Below are 21,969 nucleotides of genomic sequence, written 5' to 3' on the forward strand. Positions count from 1 at the left end.
CCCGTTTAAAAACGCGGGGTTTATTTACCCTAAAGCCGGAAGCCTGCTGTTCACGTGATAGGACAGTAGCGTTATCGTTGATAGACAGTGACACAGCACTGGAATTGACTCCCGGCAACTTCGAGCTAGGTTTTACATTTACTTTTTTATTTTACAGTTATTACTAGCATTTTAAACAGCCTGTAGCCTGAATTTATTATTTCTCACAGTTCCACCACCAGAAGGTTTATTAAACTTTTCTTTGCCACCGGGAAGCTAGCTAGCTGGGAACTCTGTAGTGACTAAGTAACTTTCTAGAAGGTTAGCTGCATTGTCGTTTCGAATAAATCGTTTTGCGTTATCATGGACCAAACTGATTCTTATCCAGTAAAACTTTACGTTTATGACCTGTCCAGAGGGATGGCCCGTCAGCTGAGTGCTTCCATGCTGGGTGAGTTTCTGACAAACTCTGTCATGACTCAGTGGGATGCTTCGGAAGTGAAAGTTGTTGATTTCTAAGGGCGGAAAAAGTTGATCGTAATTTAAATTATTTTATCTTTACAGGGAGACATATTGATGGGATATGGTGAGTTTACATAAAGAAAGTTCTATAAAAAGTATTCTTACTGAGCACCTGAGCTGCAGTTAAGTACTTTAATACCACTGTTTAAAAAACAAATGCATTGGCGTCTAACAGGCACACGGGTGTTGTGGTCCACGGGAAAGAGCACTACTTTGGTGGATCAACAGGCATCACCAATTGTCCACCTGTAAGAATCAGCACCATCCTCTCATATAAACAGTGCACTTTAAAGCCGTTTGATCTAGACACAAAATCAAGAAACTTGTGTCAGAATCTCAGTGACAAGTCACTGAAGTGTGCATCTGTTTGTCTCCTAGGGAGGCACCTTGTTGGGGCCGCCTGATTCTGTAGTAGATATGGGCTCCACTGAAGTGCCTGAAGACCTTTTTAAGGAGTATTTAACTTCACTGGGAGAGTCCAAGTACAGGTAAAAGAAGATGATGAGATCTTTATTATTATAATTGTTATTATTGTTGTTGTTGTTGTTTTGGAAAAATACAACTGAACCAAACAGTTACAAATGATTTGTTTTTAAGTAGCACCAGTAGAATTAAGTGCATAGCTTGAATGCACAGAACAAGCCTCATGCGTTACTGCCCTGTTTGAGTCTAAATAATAGTTTTTAGGAATGAGCTAAAATGTACATATAGTGTTCTTCCCCCTCATTATTTTGCATTTAAAATGTTTCTGTCTCATCACTTCCTGCTACTCACCTGCTTTTCTCCACCCTGTGGTGCACCTCTCTCTCCCTCTCTCTGCGCTTTGAACTCCTTCTTCTTCCCTCCTCTGACTTCCTCCTTCATTTGTTGCAGAGGTGCCAATTACAACTTGTTTGAGAACAACTGCAACACTTTCAGCAGTGAAGTGGCTCAATTCCTGACAGGCAGAAAGATCCCATCGTACATCACAGACCTTCCATCTGACATCCTCGCCACGTAAGCTTCTTAATTCTGTGCAGTCAAATTGAGTCTCTGCTGATACTGATGGCAAAATACTAAAAATGCATAATAATATCAATTATATTATAGATAATAAATATAAATGGAAAAATGCATTTGAAATTATATGCACCCTGAATGTTGTATTAAATACACCATTACAATATGAATGTACAGTTGTCAAAAATTAGAGACCTGGGTTGAGAAACACTCAAAACACTGAGAATGAGAAAACTATTTTTACACTGCCCAAAATAAACTACTAATTTTGGTCAGCTGTGATCACTTTCAGACATTTATTGGCCTTTTTCACACGTAGAACTTTCAGCTCCACTTATTAAAGATTTAAGTGAGTGATTTAATTTTGACCCGGTGTCGTTTGTAGAAAAATCTGAAATAAATGGAAACTTAAGTGCCCAATTCTTGTTATTTAAAGACATTAAAGATGTATGCTGTACAATCATTTCATCCTGCGTCTCTTTTGAACGATTACTCTTGTGGTATTAAGTGTTTGCTGTTCTTGTATGATATAACTGACTAATACTTTGGTTTGTAATGTAACTGTACTCTCTGCTGTATTTCCTCACAGACCATTTGGCCAGGCTCTCCGTCCCTTCCTGGATTCCATGGTCATAAATCCTGGAGGCAACAACCTGGCTGGGCAATGATAGACCGAGTCGTGGATTTTAGAAGATAACTGATAACATCCCTGCATGTGGCTGGCAAGTCACTTCTATATTTAATCAGCCATCACTTATTGTTATTGACTTTTATGGTGTTGTTCAACATACTCTGAGGTGTATGCGAGGGGTGAAGGTGTGCTAAACTCTGTGGACAGGGGACTAAAAATGGGTCTTATACTTGTTTGTGTACATTAACGTGTTTAAGATTACGTTTTCTTGGGTCAGCAGTAGTGGTGCAACGGATCAAAAATCTCACGGTTCGGATCGGATCACAGTTTTAAGTCACGGATCGGATCAATTTTCGGATCAGCGAAAAAAGACAAAAATTTAACATTTACTTATTGAAGTATTTTTTGCCGGTTAAAAACATTCAACTCAAGACTCATTCCATGCAGTTATTAAGGGCAGTATAGGGCTTTGTATCTACCACTCAATTCAATTCAGTTGTATTTATAAAGCGCCACATCACAACAGCAGTCGCCTCAAGGTGCTTTATATTGTAAGGTAGACCCTACAATAATACATTATATCGCACTCCGCTGTGATATAATGAGCTGTCACGGTCACGTGGCTTTCCGTTGCCCTGGAGCTCCACCCATTTGTAGTAGTTAGGGCAACAGAAGATGCCTGGGACAGTTCAGCCGTAACTTTAAACTTTTCCTGCTCATACATGCTTGGAACGATCTTGCCACTAAAGTTGACGCGAACAGGATATCATAGCGTGGCTCAAGCACGTTGATCATAGTTTAAACCCCTTGTTTTGCACAACGGAATACGCCCTCCCGTCTGCAGCTAAACACCCCAGTAGCTTTTGTAATAGCTTTAGCCCGGTCGGACTGGGCAGCAAATACCGCAAACTCCTCTGCTTCTCCACTTTGACCGCTAGCGCTGGCCATAACTATCGCTTGACAGACCCACCACGCGGACCATACACATACTTTTTTTTTTTTTTTTTTTTTCGAATCTTTGGATCACGTCCGTGCTGAACCGTGGAGTGGGATCGGCTCGGATTACGGATCAACCGTGATCCGTTGCACCACTAGTCAGCAGAATCACTATACATGCATATCCTCTGGATTAGTATTCAAAGTTGTCATTTTAGAGGCAGGATTCATCCTCTCATGCACTGCTACTTACGAGAGGCGTTTTCAACAGGTATTGTCATCCTCTCACGAGGCGCTCCAGTATGTCTCTCTGTCATTGTGGCAGTCTGTCACAAAGTTTATTATAGTTAGATGACTGCTCAAAAAAATCGAATGATGAAGAATCCATGAATCGTACTATCATCACATAACCAGCACTGGCCTTGTCTTCCAATCCTTCTGTTTTAATGTGTCTAAAGGATGTCTCTGTTTTAATCATTCACACAGATAATGAGAATTTGTAATAGTTTTCATGGACAGCAGATCTTTTTGTGTCTTTCTCCAGAGATCTTGTGAGGCAGAGAGATGGCATGTAAGGACTCCCAATTTAAAATCTGACATTTATGGAATTAAAGGAAACCTTTTCTTTGATATTTATCTATATGTGAAGTTTTGATAGTGACTTTTTAAAATAAAATTAGTTTAGGAACTACTCAAATAAGTGCCTAGTGGCATTTAAAGATCACTGGCAAGGCTTATACTTCTTGCTCTAAGACTTTATTACAAAAAATATTCATGTTGAAAATGGTGGTGTAAAGACTCTGATTGTGTTACGCTGGTAACAAATTGCTATCAAAATGCACAAAGTGCCAGGATGTAACAGGATACTTTAAGTTCAGTTGTTTTGGCAGAAATCCAAATCTGAATTTGAGTCCAATGCCAAAAATGAGGTATTTGTTCCTTAGTCTATTGTCACATTTCGGTCAGTTTGTTTATTTAACGTGCCATGCTGTGTTCTGCCTTTTCTTCAGTGTGGGTGTGAAATCGTTTCCACTTTTTCTGTCCGTCATCCCAATAATGTAAAAACTACTAACTTGAATTTCATGGAACTTGGTGGAGAGGGAGAAAAAATGTAATCTGGTGCCTTAATTCTTTTTATTTGTTTATTTTTACTGTTTGTATTCCTGTAGTTATTAGAACAGGATGCATTTCAAGGCCAGCTCAGTTAAACCCGTTCTGCCGGCTCGTCAGGCTTTAAAAGTATCGTTTGACCAAAGTTTTATCTTCAGAATGCCACGTCCAGGAACATCTGATGAACACAGGGAATTATATTTTTTTTAAATTCAGGACCACTCAGCTTTACAGCTTTCATTTGCTTTGTCGGGTTTAGAGTTTTCTCAGTTTATAAAGACGCACTGTTTCATATACACTATGCATATTTGACTGTTTATATTTGCATGATTAAACCAGGCATAGGAAAACTATGCGTATCAACCACTTACCTCCATCACTGTTTTGGCAAACTGTGTTTAATTGTTGTGTTTGGGACATGTTTACTCTAAATATTGTTTAACCTGTTGCTCCTTCACCATCCTGATCCTGCGTAGATCATTAATGCACAAGTCTCAAAAAGGCCATCGTTTTGCTTATATTCAAATATAAATAGGTCTTTAGTTTATTCAGATTGTGAATCTAAAATCACTGAATTGAACCTGAATTTGTTGAGGGAGGAAAATGTACTTTAAAAAAAAAAAAAAGATGTTTGCTTACAAGCAGAGGGTCACACGTGGTTTAGACAAATGTTTGTCTTAAAACGATTAATATATATGTTCGTCTGACATCTAAACCATCATAGGTGGTATCCTGGGCTGTTTAAACTGGGGTGATCATTGATGATGATCTAGACCTCACAAGGCAAATGTTTAACTCTGCACTTTATTAAATGTGTGACATTTTCAAATACTATCTTCCATTAAAATTGTTATTCTCTGAAGACTTTTCTGTTGACTTTATTAAAATGTTTTCTCTTCAGTTCTATAGTATTCATCAAGCATCTTAACCCACTTCTAAATTCTTCATGTTTTGCTTCTTTTGTGTTAAAGAATAAAGGTGTTTATACCAAGTACTAACTTTCAAACCTCGGTAAAATTGTACAAACACAGTTTTTCTGCACCTATTTCCATTTTCCTGGCAAAATATAAAGGAAAGAGAGGCAGCGCCAGACTTTTGCACTGTATGTCATTAGTAGCAATCCCTGATTCGCTTCAGAAATCAAGTTTCCAGGACTCAAAACTGCTACTGCTCTCGTTCCATGTAATATAAAGAGCAGCCACAAGGTGGCACTACAGGATCAGTCCTGCAGCATCAGCTGTATTTGTCAGTCAGGCAGGTCGACTATTAAATGTTTTTAAATGACCAAATATTTGTGTGAGTGACGCTGCTTCAAATATTCAGCATGTACTGAACCTGCTACCTCTGAAGTAAACACATTTTACTCCAGCTGCTCCAAGAAAAAGTTTCCAGAAAGTTCACTAAATGACAATATTTGTCTGATGAAATGAGAGCTGCCAATTTATCAGTGGTCTGAAGTGGTATGTCCATGAGGATCAGAAGTCTAATATTAATTTCATATGAAAACCAATCAAACCAAACTCAAAATTTTCTTTAATATCAATATTTAATAGTTCATCATTAAAAGTGTCTTCTAAACAGTCTGTTAGAAACAACATCTCTAGAATATTTTGGGTATAAAGTAGCTGTTCTGTTGTAAGAAGTATGGATACATACAGCATAAACACTACATACTGTATTTCTCTCCAATACACTCTGACTTCATCTGTATCTATTATATTTTATTACTTGCAGTAACTGAGGGAGCCAAAGTGGTGTAAACTCAGCAGTCTTTACCCAGCAAAAAATAATTCTTCCAGTTTTAAACATGCGGACAAATGTTCCAAAGCACATCTAGTTCCTTCTCACCACTTCTGGCCATATAGACCTCACCAGTGGCTTAGACAGAGGTACTGCAGTTCGTTTGTGCCACTGTGTTTTGCCACTTATGTGAAAAGGCCTGTCTATTGCCCAACTCTGCCAGCAAAAAGTCAAATATTCTGTTAAAACCTGACAGCAGTAATACTACTACTAATAATAAATACTCTCTGTTCATACAGCCCTTATATAAATAAAATATATAGGAAATCCAATAAATAAAAATATTTACACAATAGTCATAAATCAAATCAAAATGATTCCCAGATGGTGGTTGCACTACATAAAACAAAAATCAACAAAAGGCGGAGTAATAATGTACAAAATGTGTCAAGAATTTATCACAAAGACGTGAAAAAGCGGTTTGTTTCATCAAGACTAGAAGATCAGGTGGAGAAAAATGCAGTTTTCCATACCACGGGGGAAAAGCATTGGAAGCACTTGTTCACTGCAAAGAACTAAACTGCTATTGTTTAAGGGGAAAAAAGCAGCAGCTCTCAACATTTTAAACCCACAACACCGACCGTTTGGAGGGGAAACGGATGCCTGCCCAGGACACTGCGCTGTTGAAGAGGGGAATCGCATAATTACAGACGTGTCCTTCTTGTGTTTACATACAAGGGAATGAAGACAAGAGAGGGTGCGGTGAAAGAGTTGCCTGTTTTTTTTGTTTTCTTGACACAGCAGGAGCCACAGAGCTCTAAATGCCATTCACTTAATGTGACATCATTGTGAATGATGCAGGTGTTTGTCTCGCTGATCTCTGCTGCTCCTATTAGATTTGGGTTTACTTCAGTTTCCTTCTGCAGTCCGAAGACATGCATGTTAACGGGTGATGTCAGTGTGCGGGCAGTAGGTGTGACTATACCCTCCTGCAAACAGAGGAAAAAAGTATCTTCCAGTTTAACGTTTTCACCCAAACACATGAGATATCATCGGAAAGGCCAGGATATCTTCTATTGAGCACATCATGACTTATTAAGTTAGCTCAAATAAGTAAAAAGATATAGACCAAAAACAAATGTCCATTACAGGAGACATAAATGAGCAGGCTGGATCTCAGGAGGATATGACAGGTTAAGCGATTTGAAGTGCTTAGAGTAGGTGAATGTGGCTCGAGCCTTCATAAATACCAGGTTAGACTTGCACTTAGCTTATGTACCAGACTGAGTATTAGAAACAGTGTTAAATGAGACCTGCGGTGTGTTTTTTATTATTTTCTGTCACTCATGTACTGTTACAGTGGTGGCTACTTATGTTAAACATGTCTCTGTTATGGTCATTTCAGGCACATAGCTCCAGCTATGGATAAAGAAGCTCAACCTTCTGTTTGCAAGGGGCAACCAATCAGAACAAAGTTGGGAGGATGGGTTAAAGGGAGAGGCGTTAGAACAGTGGATCAAGGGGCTGCACTAAGGCTCATTATAAAACATGTGAGGATTGCTTCAAGCTATGGGTTGCTGTGGGATTAAGTCCAAAATTAAAATATGATACTAGATCCCCATTAATGACAGATTTTGGCTGACAAAAGACACCAAATATACATTTACTGTACTTTTACCTATTATCAAAACTTCTGACATTTCTCCACATGGTTCAAATGAACAGTTTAAAACCCCTGTTACGAATGCCTCCATGACAGCAGCTGACAACAGTGCTAGTCACAGATTATCAAATCCCTTTAAAATTGAAAATTTTCAAAGTTGCTGCTTTTCTTGCTCATTTCTCCAGGGATAAATGATAACTTCTGTAAGCCTGGTGGCAAGATTTTAAACCTCGTGTATTTTGTTTTATTAAGAAGTTCAGGTGGAATATGAATAGGTCCATATGGAGAGATGAACCAAAAATGAATTATGATGCAAATGTCCAGCTTAACAGAACATTTTGGTGTCTTAAAAAAATTCAAGCTTGTTCCATCAGGCAGCTGTTCCAGTGGAAAACAACTCCAAAACTTAGCAGACAGACAAATATAGGTGAGAGGAGAGAAAGTGTTAAACTTTAATTTGGGTAGAGACCAAAACAAAATGTTCCTCTCGATCATTTGGAAGAGTTGTTAAAATTTTGGTCTGCTCAAAAGGGCAGAATAGGTCAGATTGTTTTGTTCACCTGTCTTCTTATGACATATTGTTAAGGACTCATATACGGACCCTTCATTTAGGAAAATATTAACCATATAACATTCTTATTGTTTAGTATCTTGATTTCATGTTTAAAATACCGTACTGCAGAATTGCATTTGACCAACAGTGCATCTATGTGTTGCTGTAGAGCTATATTTGGTCTTTATTTAGCAGCTGTGTTGTTTTGCATGCGTTGCCCAATGTCTTGACTCAATTTAACCTACAGCAACCTTTTTTCCTGCCTCTTAATTCAGCTGCTACATAATCAAAGGAAAGTTCCCCCCTCAGCTCTTTCGGCACAAATTCAATTCACGAACCTCATGGAACCATTTCTGGACACATGTGTCGTACATTGTACATCTCCTGAGGGTGTTCCAGCTGTACATCTTCACCAACAAGTGCAGTGGAAGCAATGCAAAAACTGTTGAATGTTTAAATCAACAGCTGCAACTCTGCACAGTGTCCTTTGCTGTCCGGGGTTCAGAGATGAAATGAGAAATGTCTAACGCTCCAGGGCTGGAAACGCCTCAGAAAACTTTCCCGCAATGGCGCCTGTAGGTTAGAAATTACATACAGGCATCTGCACACTCTGAATTATGCCTCAGACAGTTCAATAGTAGGAGACCAGATCCACACTGACTCCTTCCCCCAAGGAAGGAAAACATGCAGCAGTGTGTGTTTGTTTTTTATTTTCCTGTTCTCTTTCCTCCTTTTCTCTCCTTTCTAAAGAGTTTGAGCCTCTGGCTCTTACGCTCTTCCTCTCTTTCCTTCTCTTCTTTTCTCTAGCTAGGATGGAGGCTGATGGGACCTGACATGATGGTGCCATTGTCCTCACCGTCAGTTAATGTGACCCACGGGGATGCTGTCCCCGTATGCTTGGCCTGATGGCGAAGAATGCAAAGCGCTTCATCTCAGAAAATTGGTGGGAGAAAAAGGGACAAGGAGAAAACAGCTGTGCATGGAGGTAGACTGAGAGCTGCAAAATAGAAGAGGTGTTTTTACAAGATAAACAGGAGGTAACTTGATGCACACAAAAGCTTGTGGGGCCTGAAAATTACCTGAACTTTTACCTCGACGATTGCACTGAATGGTTGATGATATCTATATAGATCACAATGAGAAAACTCTTAAACTAAGCCAGCTCCAATTGGCTCACCATCAAAAGAACTTATTTTTAATTCATTTGTACACCAGCCCAAGTTGGGGTTTTTTTTAAAACATGAACGCCAATGATTAACTCTCTTTTAAGAGCCAACCTCAAGTGGCCATTTGAGGAACTGCAGTTTCCAAAACTTCCTCATGGGCTTCATTATTAATGCTGCGTTCCATTTGCCTCAGATGTCAGAGTTATTAGAGATCTCCCGAGTAGAGCACGTCCCTTTAGTAAATTAAGAAAAGCTATAAAAGCAAAAGCAAGCAAGAGGCAGAGCTATTCATGTATCATTAGCATTAGCATTAGCATCATAATATAGATTTTATACATTTACATGCTCTGAAACCATCTTGGATTATGAAGTTGAGGTTGGTGATGCTATTCCATCTTTCTAAGGTGGAAATTTAACTTGGGTGGGTGAAAATTCCAATTACGAACTCCTAAATTCCAACTTTTGACTTCAAATGGAACACACCATTAGCCACAGAGATTTTATACATTTGTTTAATCCAGATAAATACTTTAGTGTAGATGAAAAACATCAGTTTGATAATTTCCCAGCAAGAAATTGTTGTTATTGCTAAACTAGGCTAACTGTCTGCGTTAGTGTGCTTCATACCTGTGCTTCTCAGGAGAAGGAGCAAGGTGCAGTAGCTAGCACTGTCACCTCAAAGTAAAACAGCTCTTGGGTTTCTTTTGATAACATTAATTTCAAAAAAGTTTTCAAACTATTATCATTTACAATGAGTTCCTTTAAAGTGGAGGAGGTAGTGAGTAGGAGAACACAGACAGAGTTCCCATTAAATGACATGAACACTTCCAATGTTCCTGAGGTCTAACATTTGCAGGTGAATGACAAAAAAAAAAAGAGTACACAGAAAGCTACATTTGAGTCAAAATAGCTGCATGCTAGCTGTGACTATTTCTTTGGAATGGAATTAGATTTTTTTTTTCTAGCTAAATTGGTAGCCACATGTACTGATCACCTGCTTCACCTGTGCTCAGGTAGAATTATTTTGAATAATACAAACTGACTGTTTCTTTTTGCCTAATTTGACTCGAAGTATCAAGCCCTCCCCTCTAGAGTGGCCGGCAGTAGTATTTTGTTGTTCTTTTGTTCTGCCCATGTTTCTATATTACGGAGCCCCGCAAGGGACATGGGAGAAAAAATTAAGATGAACTTTTGCAAGATCTCGCAAAAGTGTATCTTTTGTGACCCAACCTTCCCCAGAATTCATAGCATGGCCCAGCCAATTCGTTTCCAACAATGGCGACAGCTAGTTAGTTTTAATATTACTCTTTCTGGGTCACAAAATAAACTTTTAAGATATTTTTAGGCGTGAATGTAGCTGTGTAAACTTCAAATATCTGCCCGGTTTATCAAGAGATCACATATTTGCAAAAGTGCTCCGGCGTTTTCGGAGACGTCTGTTACCCACCAGCTCGAAGCTAACGGGAGGTTGAGGTCCACTACAGCCGGGGGGAACACCGCACTCCCGGCGCATTGTGCCCCGACCTCCCGGTCGGCTACGAGCTGGCGGCCTCTGAAGGATGCGGCTAAAACATTTGCGAGATCTCGCAAATGTTCATCTTTATTTTTTGTGTCCCTTGCGGGGCTCCGTACCATATGGCCTGTACAACCGCAATTGAAGCACACTGTAGTGGAAAATCTTTAGTAGTTGGACATTTTTATAGCTTTGCAGCCTATTGAAGCCTGAGAGTGGATTTGAGATATCCTTGGGTGAAATCTAAACATTTATTATACGAGACATTTGGTCAAGTGCGGTAATAACCTTTACCAGCACAGTCCATTTTCTACAAAGTGGTGGTTCTGCACTGTTTTCCTCCTGAACCTGACTGTTTCCTCTTATGAAAACACCCCTTTTCATTTTTTCGTGTCTTAAAAAAACTCCTTGTTTAATTAACCACATGTTGGACGAGCTGTCCCAAACTCTGGCCCTTTTGTCTTACGCCAAAGCGTTTTCGTTTTTGTGTTAAACATGGTGGAAGGCCGCACTCTGAGTTGCTGCCGCTCAGACAGTCACCTCATTTGCACTGTGGGTGGAGTAGCTCTTCTGTCTGGTGTGGTGGTAATAAGTGGGTTGAGATGGATGTTGCCCCTGGACATGTGGCCCCTGTCCTGCTCCCCCTCCAGTTCCTCCATACATCCCTCCATAGGGTTGAGTATAGAGATCTGGGACATTCTCTGTGCTCTGCTGCCTCCGGGTTGAGTAGTTGTGTCTCCGGGTGGAGCTGTGCAGAGAGGTGGAAGCATGCGCTGGGGCGGAGGTCTGCCTGTGGACATGGCGGGCGTTTGGCTCCCATGCTTTGAAGGCCGAGTTGGAGAGAAACGGGTGTGTGGTTGTCTTAGAGAGGCGTGATTGCTCGAGGTGGCTGGGGGGGATGGAGATTGAAAGAGGGGAGTGGATGTCGTGGTGTGCTGGCAGGGGTTGGTGATGGATGTATGACTTCTCTTTAGGTGGAATGGGCACAGGCTGGAAGGCAGGCGGGGCTACAGGCTGGTAGTGGGAGAAATCCATGAGAGGGAAGCTCTTGTAGTAGCTCCGAGATGCAGTTTCAGCTGCAGAGAGACAGGGTGGAGACAGTCTGTGAGACAAAGACAACCATCGCCGTAAAACCTTTAAATAGCCGAGAAGTCTCCCCACCCTCCAGGCTTTCAGTTTGATGAGCATCGAGAAAGATCGGAGCTTTAGCCCAACATTAATCTTGTCGAATCTGTTTTTTATTTTCAGACAGATGTGACCATGAACAAAGGTCTAGTTCTATTTTTAAACTTACGGTTTTCTGTTGTAGTAATACACTTCTCCACCACCGTGCTTGACAAGGTTTGGCTGATGTTTGGCTGATATGCTGTGCTAGGTTGTCACTAATCATGGCGCTGTGCATTTTGCCCAAGTATTTCCAGTTTAGTCTTGTCTGTCCAAAGGACACTGTTCCAGACGTCTTGTGGTTTGTTTAGACGCAACTTGGCAAACCTAAGTCGTGCTGCTTTGTTCTGTGTAGAGACAAGAGGCTTAGTTTCTGACCAAACAAGCCATGCTTGTTCAGTTTTTTTCTAATTGGATTACTAAATTGATGCAGGGCATGAGGGATACTATATTAACACACACCTGAATGCTCAAGACCAGCACCTGGCTGCTTCTGACCCTCTTAATTTCTATGGAAGCAGTGAGGTTGTATTAATTTTTTTCCTTCCAGTCCTTTTCACATGACTGTTAGTGTTGTTATTTTCTATAAACTGTTCAGCATAAACTGTTCAGACTACTTCCATCAGGCAGGAGGTTCTGCAGTATCCAGTCCCGAACCAGCAGACTGAGAGACAGCTTTTTCCATCAGGCCATCAGACTGCTGAACACTTCGTAGACACCTCACCGTCACTTACCAGAACTTCAACATTATGCACTCCATACTGTACATAAATGCCACTTGTTTTGCGCAATATCCAACTGCTGACCTCTGTATATCCTTTTTGCATCTGCTGCACCAGTGTACCTGCACATGCAATGTGACAATAAAAGTAGTAAATGACCTTTCCTCAAATCTTAGTCTTTATAGAATTTGTCCCAAATTTAAAGTTGCCAAAGAGGAAAAAATAAGCACAAATGGCTATTATTACTCTACTCTTTTTAATTCTATTTTATTCCTTTAACCAATGGCAACGTGTGTGTAGACTGTGGGATTTATGTACCAAATATGGGTACACTCATTCATAGTGTTAATAAATATAGCTTTCTGCTCACTTCTTGCTCTGTCACAGTGCAGTGTTACAGTAGAAGTTAAAAAGTTGGGTCGGTAGCGCAAACATGCTATATTTGGCCTCTTTAAACTTGTTTACACTTTGAAATCATTTTCAATTTATCACAGTCTGATGCAGTTCTGAGTCACATGCAGAAGCAGGCTAAGAAATTAACTGTCAATTCACAAACACATGATCTGTCATCATAGGAGGAGGGCTCAAGTCTGAATCACGGTTAATCCATGATGCATTTCTGGCCTCCTGGCTCCAAACTGTCAGCAATGTCACTATTGTTTGAATATATCAGAAAGCTTTTATGCAACTCCTGTAGGCAGAATTGAAAAAAATGATCTCCTCACAAATGGACCGTGTTAGCATGAAAATGCCCTTTTTTATATGCGTAAAAGTTTTTAAAAAGTACATTTAAAGGAGCGGAAAGGAGGGAGTCAGAGGAAGGTGAAGAGAGGATCTGAAAAAGATCAAAGGGCAGGCTGGTTGTTTATGTATTTCCAACTGGCATGCCCTTGAGGTGAGTGAATATTAGTGGTGTTAATCTTCTCTTGAGATACTGGAGGGCAGGAGGAGCAGGAGAAACTGAAGAGTGCAATGGAGATGTTGGAGGTAAAGGTATGTGTGTCAGGAAGAGGGGACACAGCGATGGAGGTTTATAAATACCCTCGCCCTGAGTCTGACTCTGCTTGTGCATGTGTGTGCGCGTGTCACCAGCACACACTGCATAAACTAAACACTGAGGTTATCGCCGCTAGCTTCCTGGTTACATGAACAGTAACCTTGTCTCTGAGTGTGCTTTCATTGTTTTTGCTGGAAAATCAGAGTACACCGACAAAGGTTGCATCCGCTCTTTTCAAAAGCAAATGTATTTAATCTCAACAATGTCATTTTATTTTATTATTTCATCGAAAAGCATAAAAAAACTTTGAGAACAAGTGAACTCCTATCATGATTCAGTCTGATAGTTTGTTGAGCAGATGGTAACAGTTTCCTGCTTCTGTAATGGAAAACAAGCACAAGTAAAAATGTAACTACATTTGCCTTTAATCTTAACTGCGAATGTTAGCATATCCTGGCAACTAGCTTCAGAGCCAGCTGAGGCATAAGGAGACTAAGGTGCCGCTTGGGGGCCTTATACCAGGAGGGGCCTCCAAGAGCACACGAGACAGGTGACAAATACATGTTTTGTGCTTGTGATATATCAGTAGTTATCATAGAAGAGAGAGCAAGTTATTTAGATAAATGCGTTAACAGACTTAGTCAGCCACTATAAAGGTTGTGCTACATGCATAAGTAACAAATGAACAAGCATGTACAACAAGCATATAACGGCCCTAAAATAAATACGGCCCTGTCCCAACTTCTTTGAGAACTGTTGCTGTCATTAAATTCTAAAATGTGCTAATATTTATCTTAAAATGACATATTTTCTCAGTTTAAAAATTGTAATGTTTGATGTCTTCTACTATGAATAAATGTGGTCTCTGTTTTGCCTTCAGAACAGCCTGAATTCTTTATGTCATAGATTCAACAAGGTGCTGAAAACATTGTTCAGAGGTTTTGGTCTGGTGATAGTACCACCATACAGTTCATGTTCCACTGCATCCCTAATCTGGTGGCTATGGAGGCCATTTGTGAGCTTACTGTCATGTTCAAGAGACCATTTGAAATGACTTGAGCTTTGTGACATCATGTGTTATCCTATTGGAAGCAGCCATGAGAAGATGGACACTCTGCGGTCATTAAGGGATGGAGTAGTCAGCAACAATACTCGGATAGGCTTTCTTGTTTTAATGATGCGAAGATTAAGCACCATGGTATCACCCACACAATTTGCAGCCAGCAGAAGTTTGAACTGCTGAAATAAGGCAGGATGGATCCATCCTTTGATGTTGTTTCTAAAAAATTCTGACAGTACCATTCAAATGTTGCTGCAGAACGCAATTGCTTTGAAGATGAGGAGCAGGTCTGCAACCATTTGCGGTCTTCAAAGTGACTTTGGTGTCAAAATGGTGATAGAAAAGCAATCAGTCAGAGTCAGTCTGCTATGAGTTTCTGATTAAATGGGGTCAAGTGGGCGATTATGTCCAATTTATTTTTCTGAAAATGGTGCGATTAACTGTGATTAACTTAGATCAGAGAAAAATCACATTCAGTTACTTGCATTCAGAGTCCAGCAATAACTTCACAGATCTGAGGTTCCAACACAGCTAGTGTTGTAGTTGCTGCGGCACGGCAATTTAACTGCAGATGATATAGGAACTCAGCAACCTTGCTTTTATGTAGGAATAGAACAATAATATAACCAGATGGCAGCTAGAATTCAGCTGCAGTTTTGTAATCAGAGATTTGCAGATGTGGAAAAAAGTGAGGTAAGGTGGTGCAACTAAAAAAAAGCGTCTATCATTAAAGCACTGTGTTCTTAGTCTGATATGAAGGAATCTATTGGATGAGAATATCTCATTTTTTAACTGAAAACATTTTGTGCAAGTCTTGGTAACCAGGGATCAGTCCGCCAGGACCTCTGCTCCTGGCCGCCGCCCGGCTCACAATGCAGCCGACCCCTACGGTGCCTCCTGCGGGTGGTGGGCCTGCAGGAAGATGGGCCGATGTCCCTTTTTCGGGTTGTGCCCGGCAAGGCCCCATGGACTGAGGCCCAGCCACCAGACGCTCTGCAAACAGTCTTAGTTGATTAATGTGCCCATTTGTGATACTGAAAACTATTTTGACTCACAGGGAGGTAGTACACTTTAGCTTCAGACTACTTTCAACCTATCTTTTACAAATATAGGCTTCAGATTTTACCTGTTTTGATTTTGTATTTGAGGTCAATATAAAATTTAGACATTATACAGTAAGTTAAGAAACTGTATGTGCGCTATATTGCCAAAGTATTCACTTGTCTGCCTTAACACGCATATGAATTTGAGTGACATTCCATTCGTAATCCATAGGGTTTAATATGATGTATGCACACTCTTTGCAGCTACAACAGCTGCAACTCTTCTGGGAATGTTTCCAGCAAGGTTTAGCAGTGTGTTTATGGGAATTTTTGATCATTCATCCAGAAACACATTTGTACGATGAGAAACTGATGTCGGACGAGAAGGTCTGGCTTGCAGTCTCCGCTCTAATTCATCCCAAAGGTGTTCTGTCTTGGTATGCTGACCCGAGCCTAACTCGTCCAAAATGTCTTTCCTCCTGAAAACCCCACACCGTAATCCCTCCTCCACCATGTCTGCACTGCTCCTGAGTCTAGTAATGGCGTGCTTTACACCACTGCATCCAATACTTGGCATTGCACTTGGTGACGTAAGTTGCTCGGCCACAAAAACCTCTTCCATGAAGCTCTCAACAAACTGTTCTTGAGCTTGGCCACATGAAGTTTGGAGGACCTTGGCGACTGACTATGAAGAAAGTTGGTGACTTCTGCCCACTATACTCCTCAGCATTCGCTGACACTGCTCTGTGATTTTACATGGCCTGTCACTTTATGACTGAATTGCTGTCATTCCCATTTGCTTCCACTTTATTATAATACCAATAACGATTTACTGTGGAATATTTAGTAGCAAAGAAATGTCATGACTGAATATTATTAGCTGAAATCCTATCATGGTACCATGCTGGAACTCACTGACCTCCTGGGAGCGATCGATTACTTGTTCGTAGAAGCAGTCAGCATGCCTAGGTGATTGATTTTATACACCTGTGCCCATTCAAGTCATTGGAAGACCTCAATGATTTGCATGGAAGACTTTATATGATTATAAAGTGAATCATGGAATAAAAAGATGTAAAGTACTGTGCAACTTTTTAGTGTACATGCAAGTAAGCTAGCTACGCATTTTATGTTGAAATAAAAATAATCATATCTGTATTACCTGCACGCCATATATCATAGAGCTCTGTCCTTAGCAATGACTAGGTCTGTGGGGTCAGATCTTCCTAAAATATTCCTGTACAGTGAGGTTTCTTTGAATCAAATCACACAAAGGCCTTACTGCAATAGCTCATGCTTGTCTGCATGACGTGGTACCATGGGGAAGTAAATCTCCTGTGAAGTCCAGTTTACGTCAATCACTTAGTAACATTTAGATGATTAATGTTACTTAAATGGGATCATGGTGGGGGGCCTCTCTTTAAGATTAAATCTGCTTTCCACGAAGTAAAGGGACCCTTCATCATCTGACAGCTCCTGTACTCTTAACTTGTACTGTAAAGGTTGCAATGTCAGTTGAAATAAGCATCATTTAGCATGTATTTGTGTCAGACTTACCCACAGCTTTGAGGGAGGTGTATTTGTTCAGTCCCACTGCGCTGTGGTTGCTGTGAGGCTGTGGAAGCCCTTGTCCAAATGGTCCATAAGCAGAGTTATTCAGCTGGTACTGTTCTGGTAAGAGATAGACAAAGAGTCAGTTTCACAACATATTCCTGTCTCGTTCGGACAACTGTAACTTCAGCTTTTTAGTGTTTTAAATTGATTGTAACTGTGGTGCAGTTACCAAATGCAGGCACTAAATACATTTACGAGTTATGGCTTTGGGCCATGTGACTTTTTTTTAACTGTGAAGTACAAATTTGCCGGGAGCAAGAATGGCCAACGCATCCTTACAACTTGAAGCACTGCCAGTGCAAAGTGCCTGTACTGTAGCACAGTACATGCGGCAACTTCTTTATTATTTCCCCACAGATTTGTTTAATAGTAATATAAAGTGAAATAATAAAGGTCTGCGTGTGTTGCCTGAAGGTTTTTACAGTTTCAGTTCACATTATACTAATATTTCTAAACCAACATAATGAATTGTGGCTATAGGGACGCTCTGTGGTCTGCAGCAGTATATACCTTTGCCTCACCAGAGGCAATATTGCATAAAAGACACTGTACAGACCCACTGCATGTTCATCCAGTAAGCACTTCATTAAAGATGTTACACCATAAATGTACATTCAGAACACAGAAAGCTACATAATTGTGAAAAATGAAATAAAATCCATAAAATTTAATTTGTTGATTTGTGAATTTAAAACCTCATCAGATGCCAAAACAGCATTTTCAAGCTCTGGAAAGTTACTGTATTTTAAAATCTTTGATCATGAGAGTTGCAGGGTAGAAAGGAGAAATAGCTCTTTGTGTACACTGCAAAGGAATCTGTCTTTGGATGAACTCATTTGATTGACCAACGGAGGGCCTCGCTGGATGATACTGCAGCCTAAGGGTTATGACACACCCAGCCAAAGCAACAGGCCACAGCATGCTGCTGGGCTGTCATTAATCGCTGATGAATGTAACTTCATAATGGAGAGATTTCGCTCATTTAGAGGAGTTTATTATTGTTTTAGCCTCCAGCTTTTCTCACTTTTAACACATGCAATAGATTTCCAAGTAATTGCTTTTTTCCTTGTTATAAAAAGCATTTTTCCTTATCCATTGTTGTATTTAATGTTAGATATCCATGCATCCATCCATCCACGCATCCATCCATCCATTTTTTTGGTTCTATGTTATGGGGCAACAGTCTAAGCAGCAATGTCCAGACCAGCATCTCCCTACGCCTCTTCCTCCACCATTTCCATGGTGTTCCTAAGCCAGCGGTCCCCAACCTTTTTTGCGCCACGGACCGGTTTATGTCCGACAATATTTTAAAGAACCGGCCTTTAAGGTGTCGCAGATAAATACAACAAAATAAAACCAGTACCAGTACCCTCCCAAAAAAAGATTTATTCATAACGCACAGGAAACCGAGTTAACGATTAAAAAATAACGAGAAAAAGCGATTAAAAACCCTGAAAACCATAAAAGAGTGGTCTAATATTTATGCCACAAGCTTCTTTCTTTTTTTTTTTTTTTTTACCAAAAGCAGCTGGTCAAGGTGTAACTTCTTAAGGGACATTTAATCAAATGTTAGGGTATGTATATATTTGAGTCTGCGTGTATACTTTGGACCCAGAATCCAAAATAAATTTAAAACTTATTGAGCTTTATATTTAAGATGTACCAGCCTGGAAAAAGAACAGTTTAAAAAAATCACCAAAATGATAAGTGATTTATTCTCATGATGAGTGTATGTAAACTTCAGAGGAGAACTGTAAGTGCAGGATTAACATGAGTTTAAAAAACAAACAAAAAAATATGCCCTTTTACTTTGAGACTGGTAACTTTGGGTGAAACAGTTCCATCCCTGACAGGCAGTCGGTCCAAAGCTAAATGAACCGAGGTTAATGAACAATGGAACAAACTAGGAGTAAAAGAGTAAATCCCTGGCTATTAGCAATAATGAAGTCCACTGATGCAGCCAGTGCACTTGATGTGAGCCCCAGGGATGGATGGATACACACGAATGTTCACTCTGACACACACATACCTAAACATCCTTCATGAGGTCATCTGAAAGAGAAAGACAAAATTGGTGGAGTATAGTGCTTGTATAGTGTCACAGTGTTGGAAGCAGAAAACATGTGAGAGAGGTACAGATGTGTACACTGTATACCTTTTAAATGTTATTCACTAGTGAGAGAGACAGAGAGTATTACAGAAAATGGTAGGATGTACTAGTCGAATAAATTAGAACATTTTTCAGAAACAGCGGGATGGAGAAATGTCAAGAGTTAGCCATTATGGTAACAACATTAACACAACTCTGAGACTACACACACACACACAAGTAAATAACCTAGTGGTACTGATGTTCCAGCATTTGCCAGATTAGTGGGGGGAAAAGTCCTTTTTATGCCATCATCGTCCTTATCATCATTATCAATACCTCCATCTTCCTGTCATGAAGCTATTGGACCAATAAATAACCAAGCGATCACAACACACTGGCTATTAATTCAACACTTGATTAACATTTGGTTGTAAAATGGTTTTGATCAGACAGCCACCCAACCTCCAACGGTGAGCCTATTTATAGGATCCACTAAATGAGTGCAATGCTAGCTTCCTCATTCCAAGTCACTGTGATGGACCTGTGATGTGTTGTACAGATGTGAGACTAGCCAATGATCATCCAGTGAACATTTATCCCAAAAGCAGAAGTATTTCCAGTAAAAGAATGTATCTGGCACGGATAAAATTGCCTTCTGTTGTGTGCTACATGTGAGAACAGGCAACTTTAGACAATGTCTCGACCTGATTCTCCAAACATTGTGCATAGTTCTTGTGTAGAAATGGCTTCTGTTTGCCATGATTTCCAGATATGCTTCCACAGGTTTGATTCATTTCGATCTAAACCTAATGAATCGGTTTAGAGAAGGGAAGTAACATTATTGTGTTACAAATCGATGGTAAATGTGTAAAGAGTCAGATGTGAGACTGTAGTTCCTGGTGTGGCCATGGCTCTGAAACCAAGTCCATCCCCATGCCCAACTTAACAGTAGAAATGAACATGTGTACAGCCTGGCACAATTTTTTTTGTCTTTAAAGCAGTGGCATAGGGTGAGTTTATAGAAAGGCAAGCAGGAACTCATTTGAAACTTCTCAGCTTGCCTGTTTTATGAAAGTAGAGATGTATACCGCTCCATTATCCAGACTTTCCTCACTAACATGCCTAAGAGGTTATTAAAAAACGTTTTCAGACTACGCTCTAATAGCTCTACATCACACATTGCCAAGGTGGTTATTAAAAGAAAATGTGTATGTTAGGATGACGGAGGGCTTGTTTACTTGTTAATGAAAGCTTTATTTCCACACAACACAGCTCGTAAATAATCTCAGTGAAAACAGAGCTTGTCTCTGCAGCTTGTCTTGAATGATAAACATTATAAGTTTAGTCAAGCCTGCTTCCAGAGGCAATAGCCAACGATGGCAAGAAGATGGGAAACTTGTCTCGCAGGCAGTGAGAGAAGCTCATGAGACACATGGCTGTTTGAGATGCAAGGAGAGAGATTACTTCATGTTTGTTTTAATTGATGTCTGTATTTAGATTACACTGGGCAAGCAGTGCTGTTTGCCTTGCTTGCCATAACAGAACAACACTGCTCTAAGAACTGATGCTCTCTTTCACAACAACTCGAGTTGGTGGATTTTTTTTTAACTTACCCGCTGGGTTTTGTGAAGGTTTAACTTTAGGGCCGGGGTCACTTTGACACACAATAGTGCCAAGACAGGCAACTGTAGCCAGCAGTGTGTCTCTGTACTGGACTTCTCTACAGTCCACATTTGTAGTATTGGTGCCATTTAATGAAATGATCTGTCAAATAATAAGCCTGCTGTGTGGTAGCACATCCAAGATGTCTTAAATAAAGATTATTGTTTTGTTATTTAGCATGAACTACTACCTCTGCTTCTACAGAGCAGCACCTCAGTTCTACTTACCCTGTTAATTCCTATTGGTTTAAGGGGTTTACTTATTTCTACACAGGACTACATAGAACCTTGTGAAAATTGTCTTTTACACATGACTTTAGAGGCATTATGTTAACTGTTGTCTGTATTTTTGCTTACAGAGATTTGCAATTTGGAACATTTTAGAACCCAAAAAACCTAGAGGGCAAAAAACATAGCGTTGGTGGTTTGTTAGATTTTTCCCAACCTATTGGAGATTTAGATTTGAGGGGTTTCAGCTAATCTTTTTTTTAAAAAAAAACCTTTGGAGCATTTGAGAGTAACTTCAGTAAACTGTGCTGAGGAGAACAGCACATTGATTTAAATGGTAAAATAACTGGTGCTGGTAATTAGCCATCATTTTAGGTTCAGATGACGTCTCGTCTGATTTAAATAACCGAGACATTGATTATTAATAACACAGACTTTTTCTGATTTGCAGCTTTTTATGATGAAAAGGACGATATGTTTTTCTCGCAACATGAAAAATACTAGGTTATCAATAAATTAACAAGCAAGGGCTCATAGTTTGCCAGATATCTTCACTTTCCAGAGTGTCTAGCTATT

General features: G+C 40.0%; 2 protein-coding genes and 1 long non-coding RNA gene across 4 annotated transcripts in view; 2 read left to right on the plus strand and 1 right to left on the minus strand.

Annotated features, from left to right (window-relative positions):
• The first annotated feature begins 33 nt into the window (after positions 1–33).
• On the plus strand, positions 34–2,659 carry desi1b (desumoylating isopeptidase 1b). Of its 2 annotated transcripts, XM_026177178.1 has the most exons (7): positions 34–300; positions 396–430; positions 544–565; positions 677–749; positions 880–989; positions 1,375–1,497; positions 2,090–2,659. In XM_026177178.1, the coding sequence occupies exons 2-7, from the start codon at positions 400–402 to the stop codon at positions 2,166–2,168; spliced, it is 438 nt and encodes a 145-aa protein (XP_026032963.1). In that variant the 5' UTR covers positions 34–300; positions 396–399; the 3' UTR covers positions 2,169–2,659. The 2 variants fall into 2 exon arrangements, with proteins under 2 accessions (XP_026032963.1, XP_026032962.1); XM_026177177.1 differs by having other exon boundaries at positions 34–430.
• A 478-nt stretch (positions 2,660–3,137) lies between these two features.
• Positions 3,138–21,013, plus strand: LOC113027592 (uncharacterized). The gene is made up of 3 exons (XR_003273100.1): positions 3,138–3,225; positions 7,942–7,944; positions 21,002–21,013. It is a non-coding gene; the product is annotated as an uncharacterized LOC113027592 (long non-coding RNA).
• The window catches only part of shisa8b (shisa family member 8b), a 34,725-nt gene continuing 23,478 nt past the window's right edge, over positions 10,723–21,969 (minus strand). Inside the window, exons 4-5 of the mRNA XM_026177173.1 lie at positions 17,356–17,469; positions 10,723–11,888 (exon numbers count right to left, since the gene is read on the minus strand). Coding sequence (XP_026032958.1) covers positions 11,341–11,888; positions 17,356–17,469 — 662 coding nt within the window. The 3' untranslated portion in view covers positions 10,723–11,340. The remainder of the gene's footprint in view (positions 11,889–17,355; positions 17,470–21,969) is intronic.

This window comes from Astatotilapia calliptera, chromosome 8 (assembly GCF_900246225.1).
Source record: "Astatotilapia calliptera chromosome 8, fAstCal1.2, whole genome shotgun sequence".
Lineage (NCBI taxonomy): Eukaryota > Metazoa > Chordata > Actinopteri > Cichliformes > Cichlidae > Astatotilapia > Astatotilapia calliptera.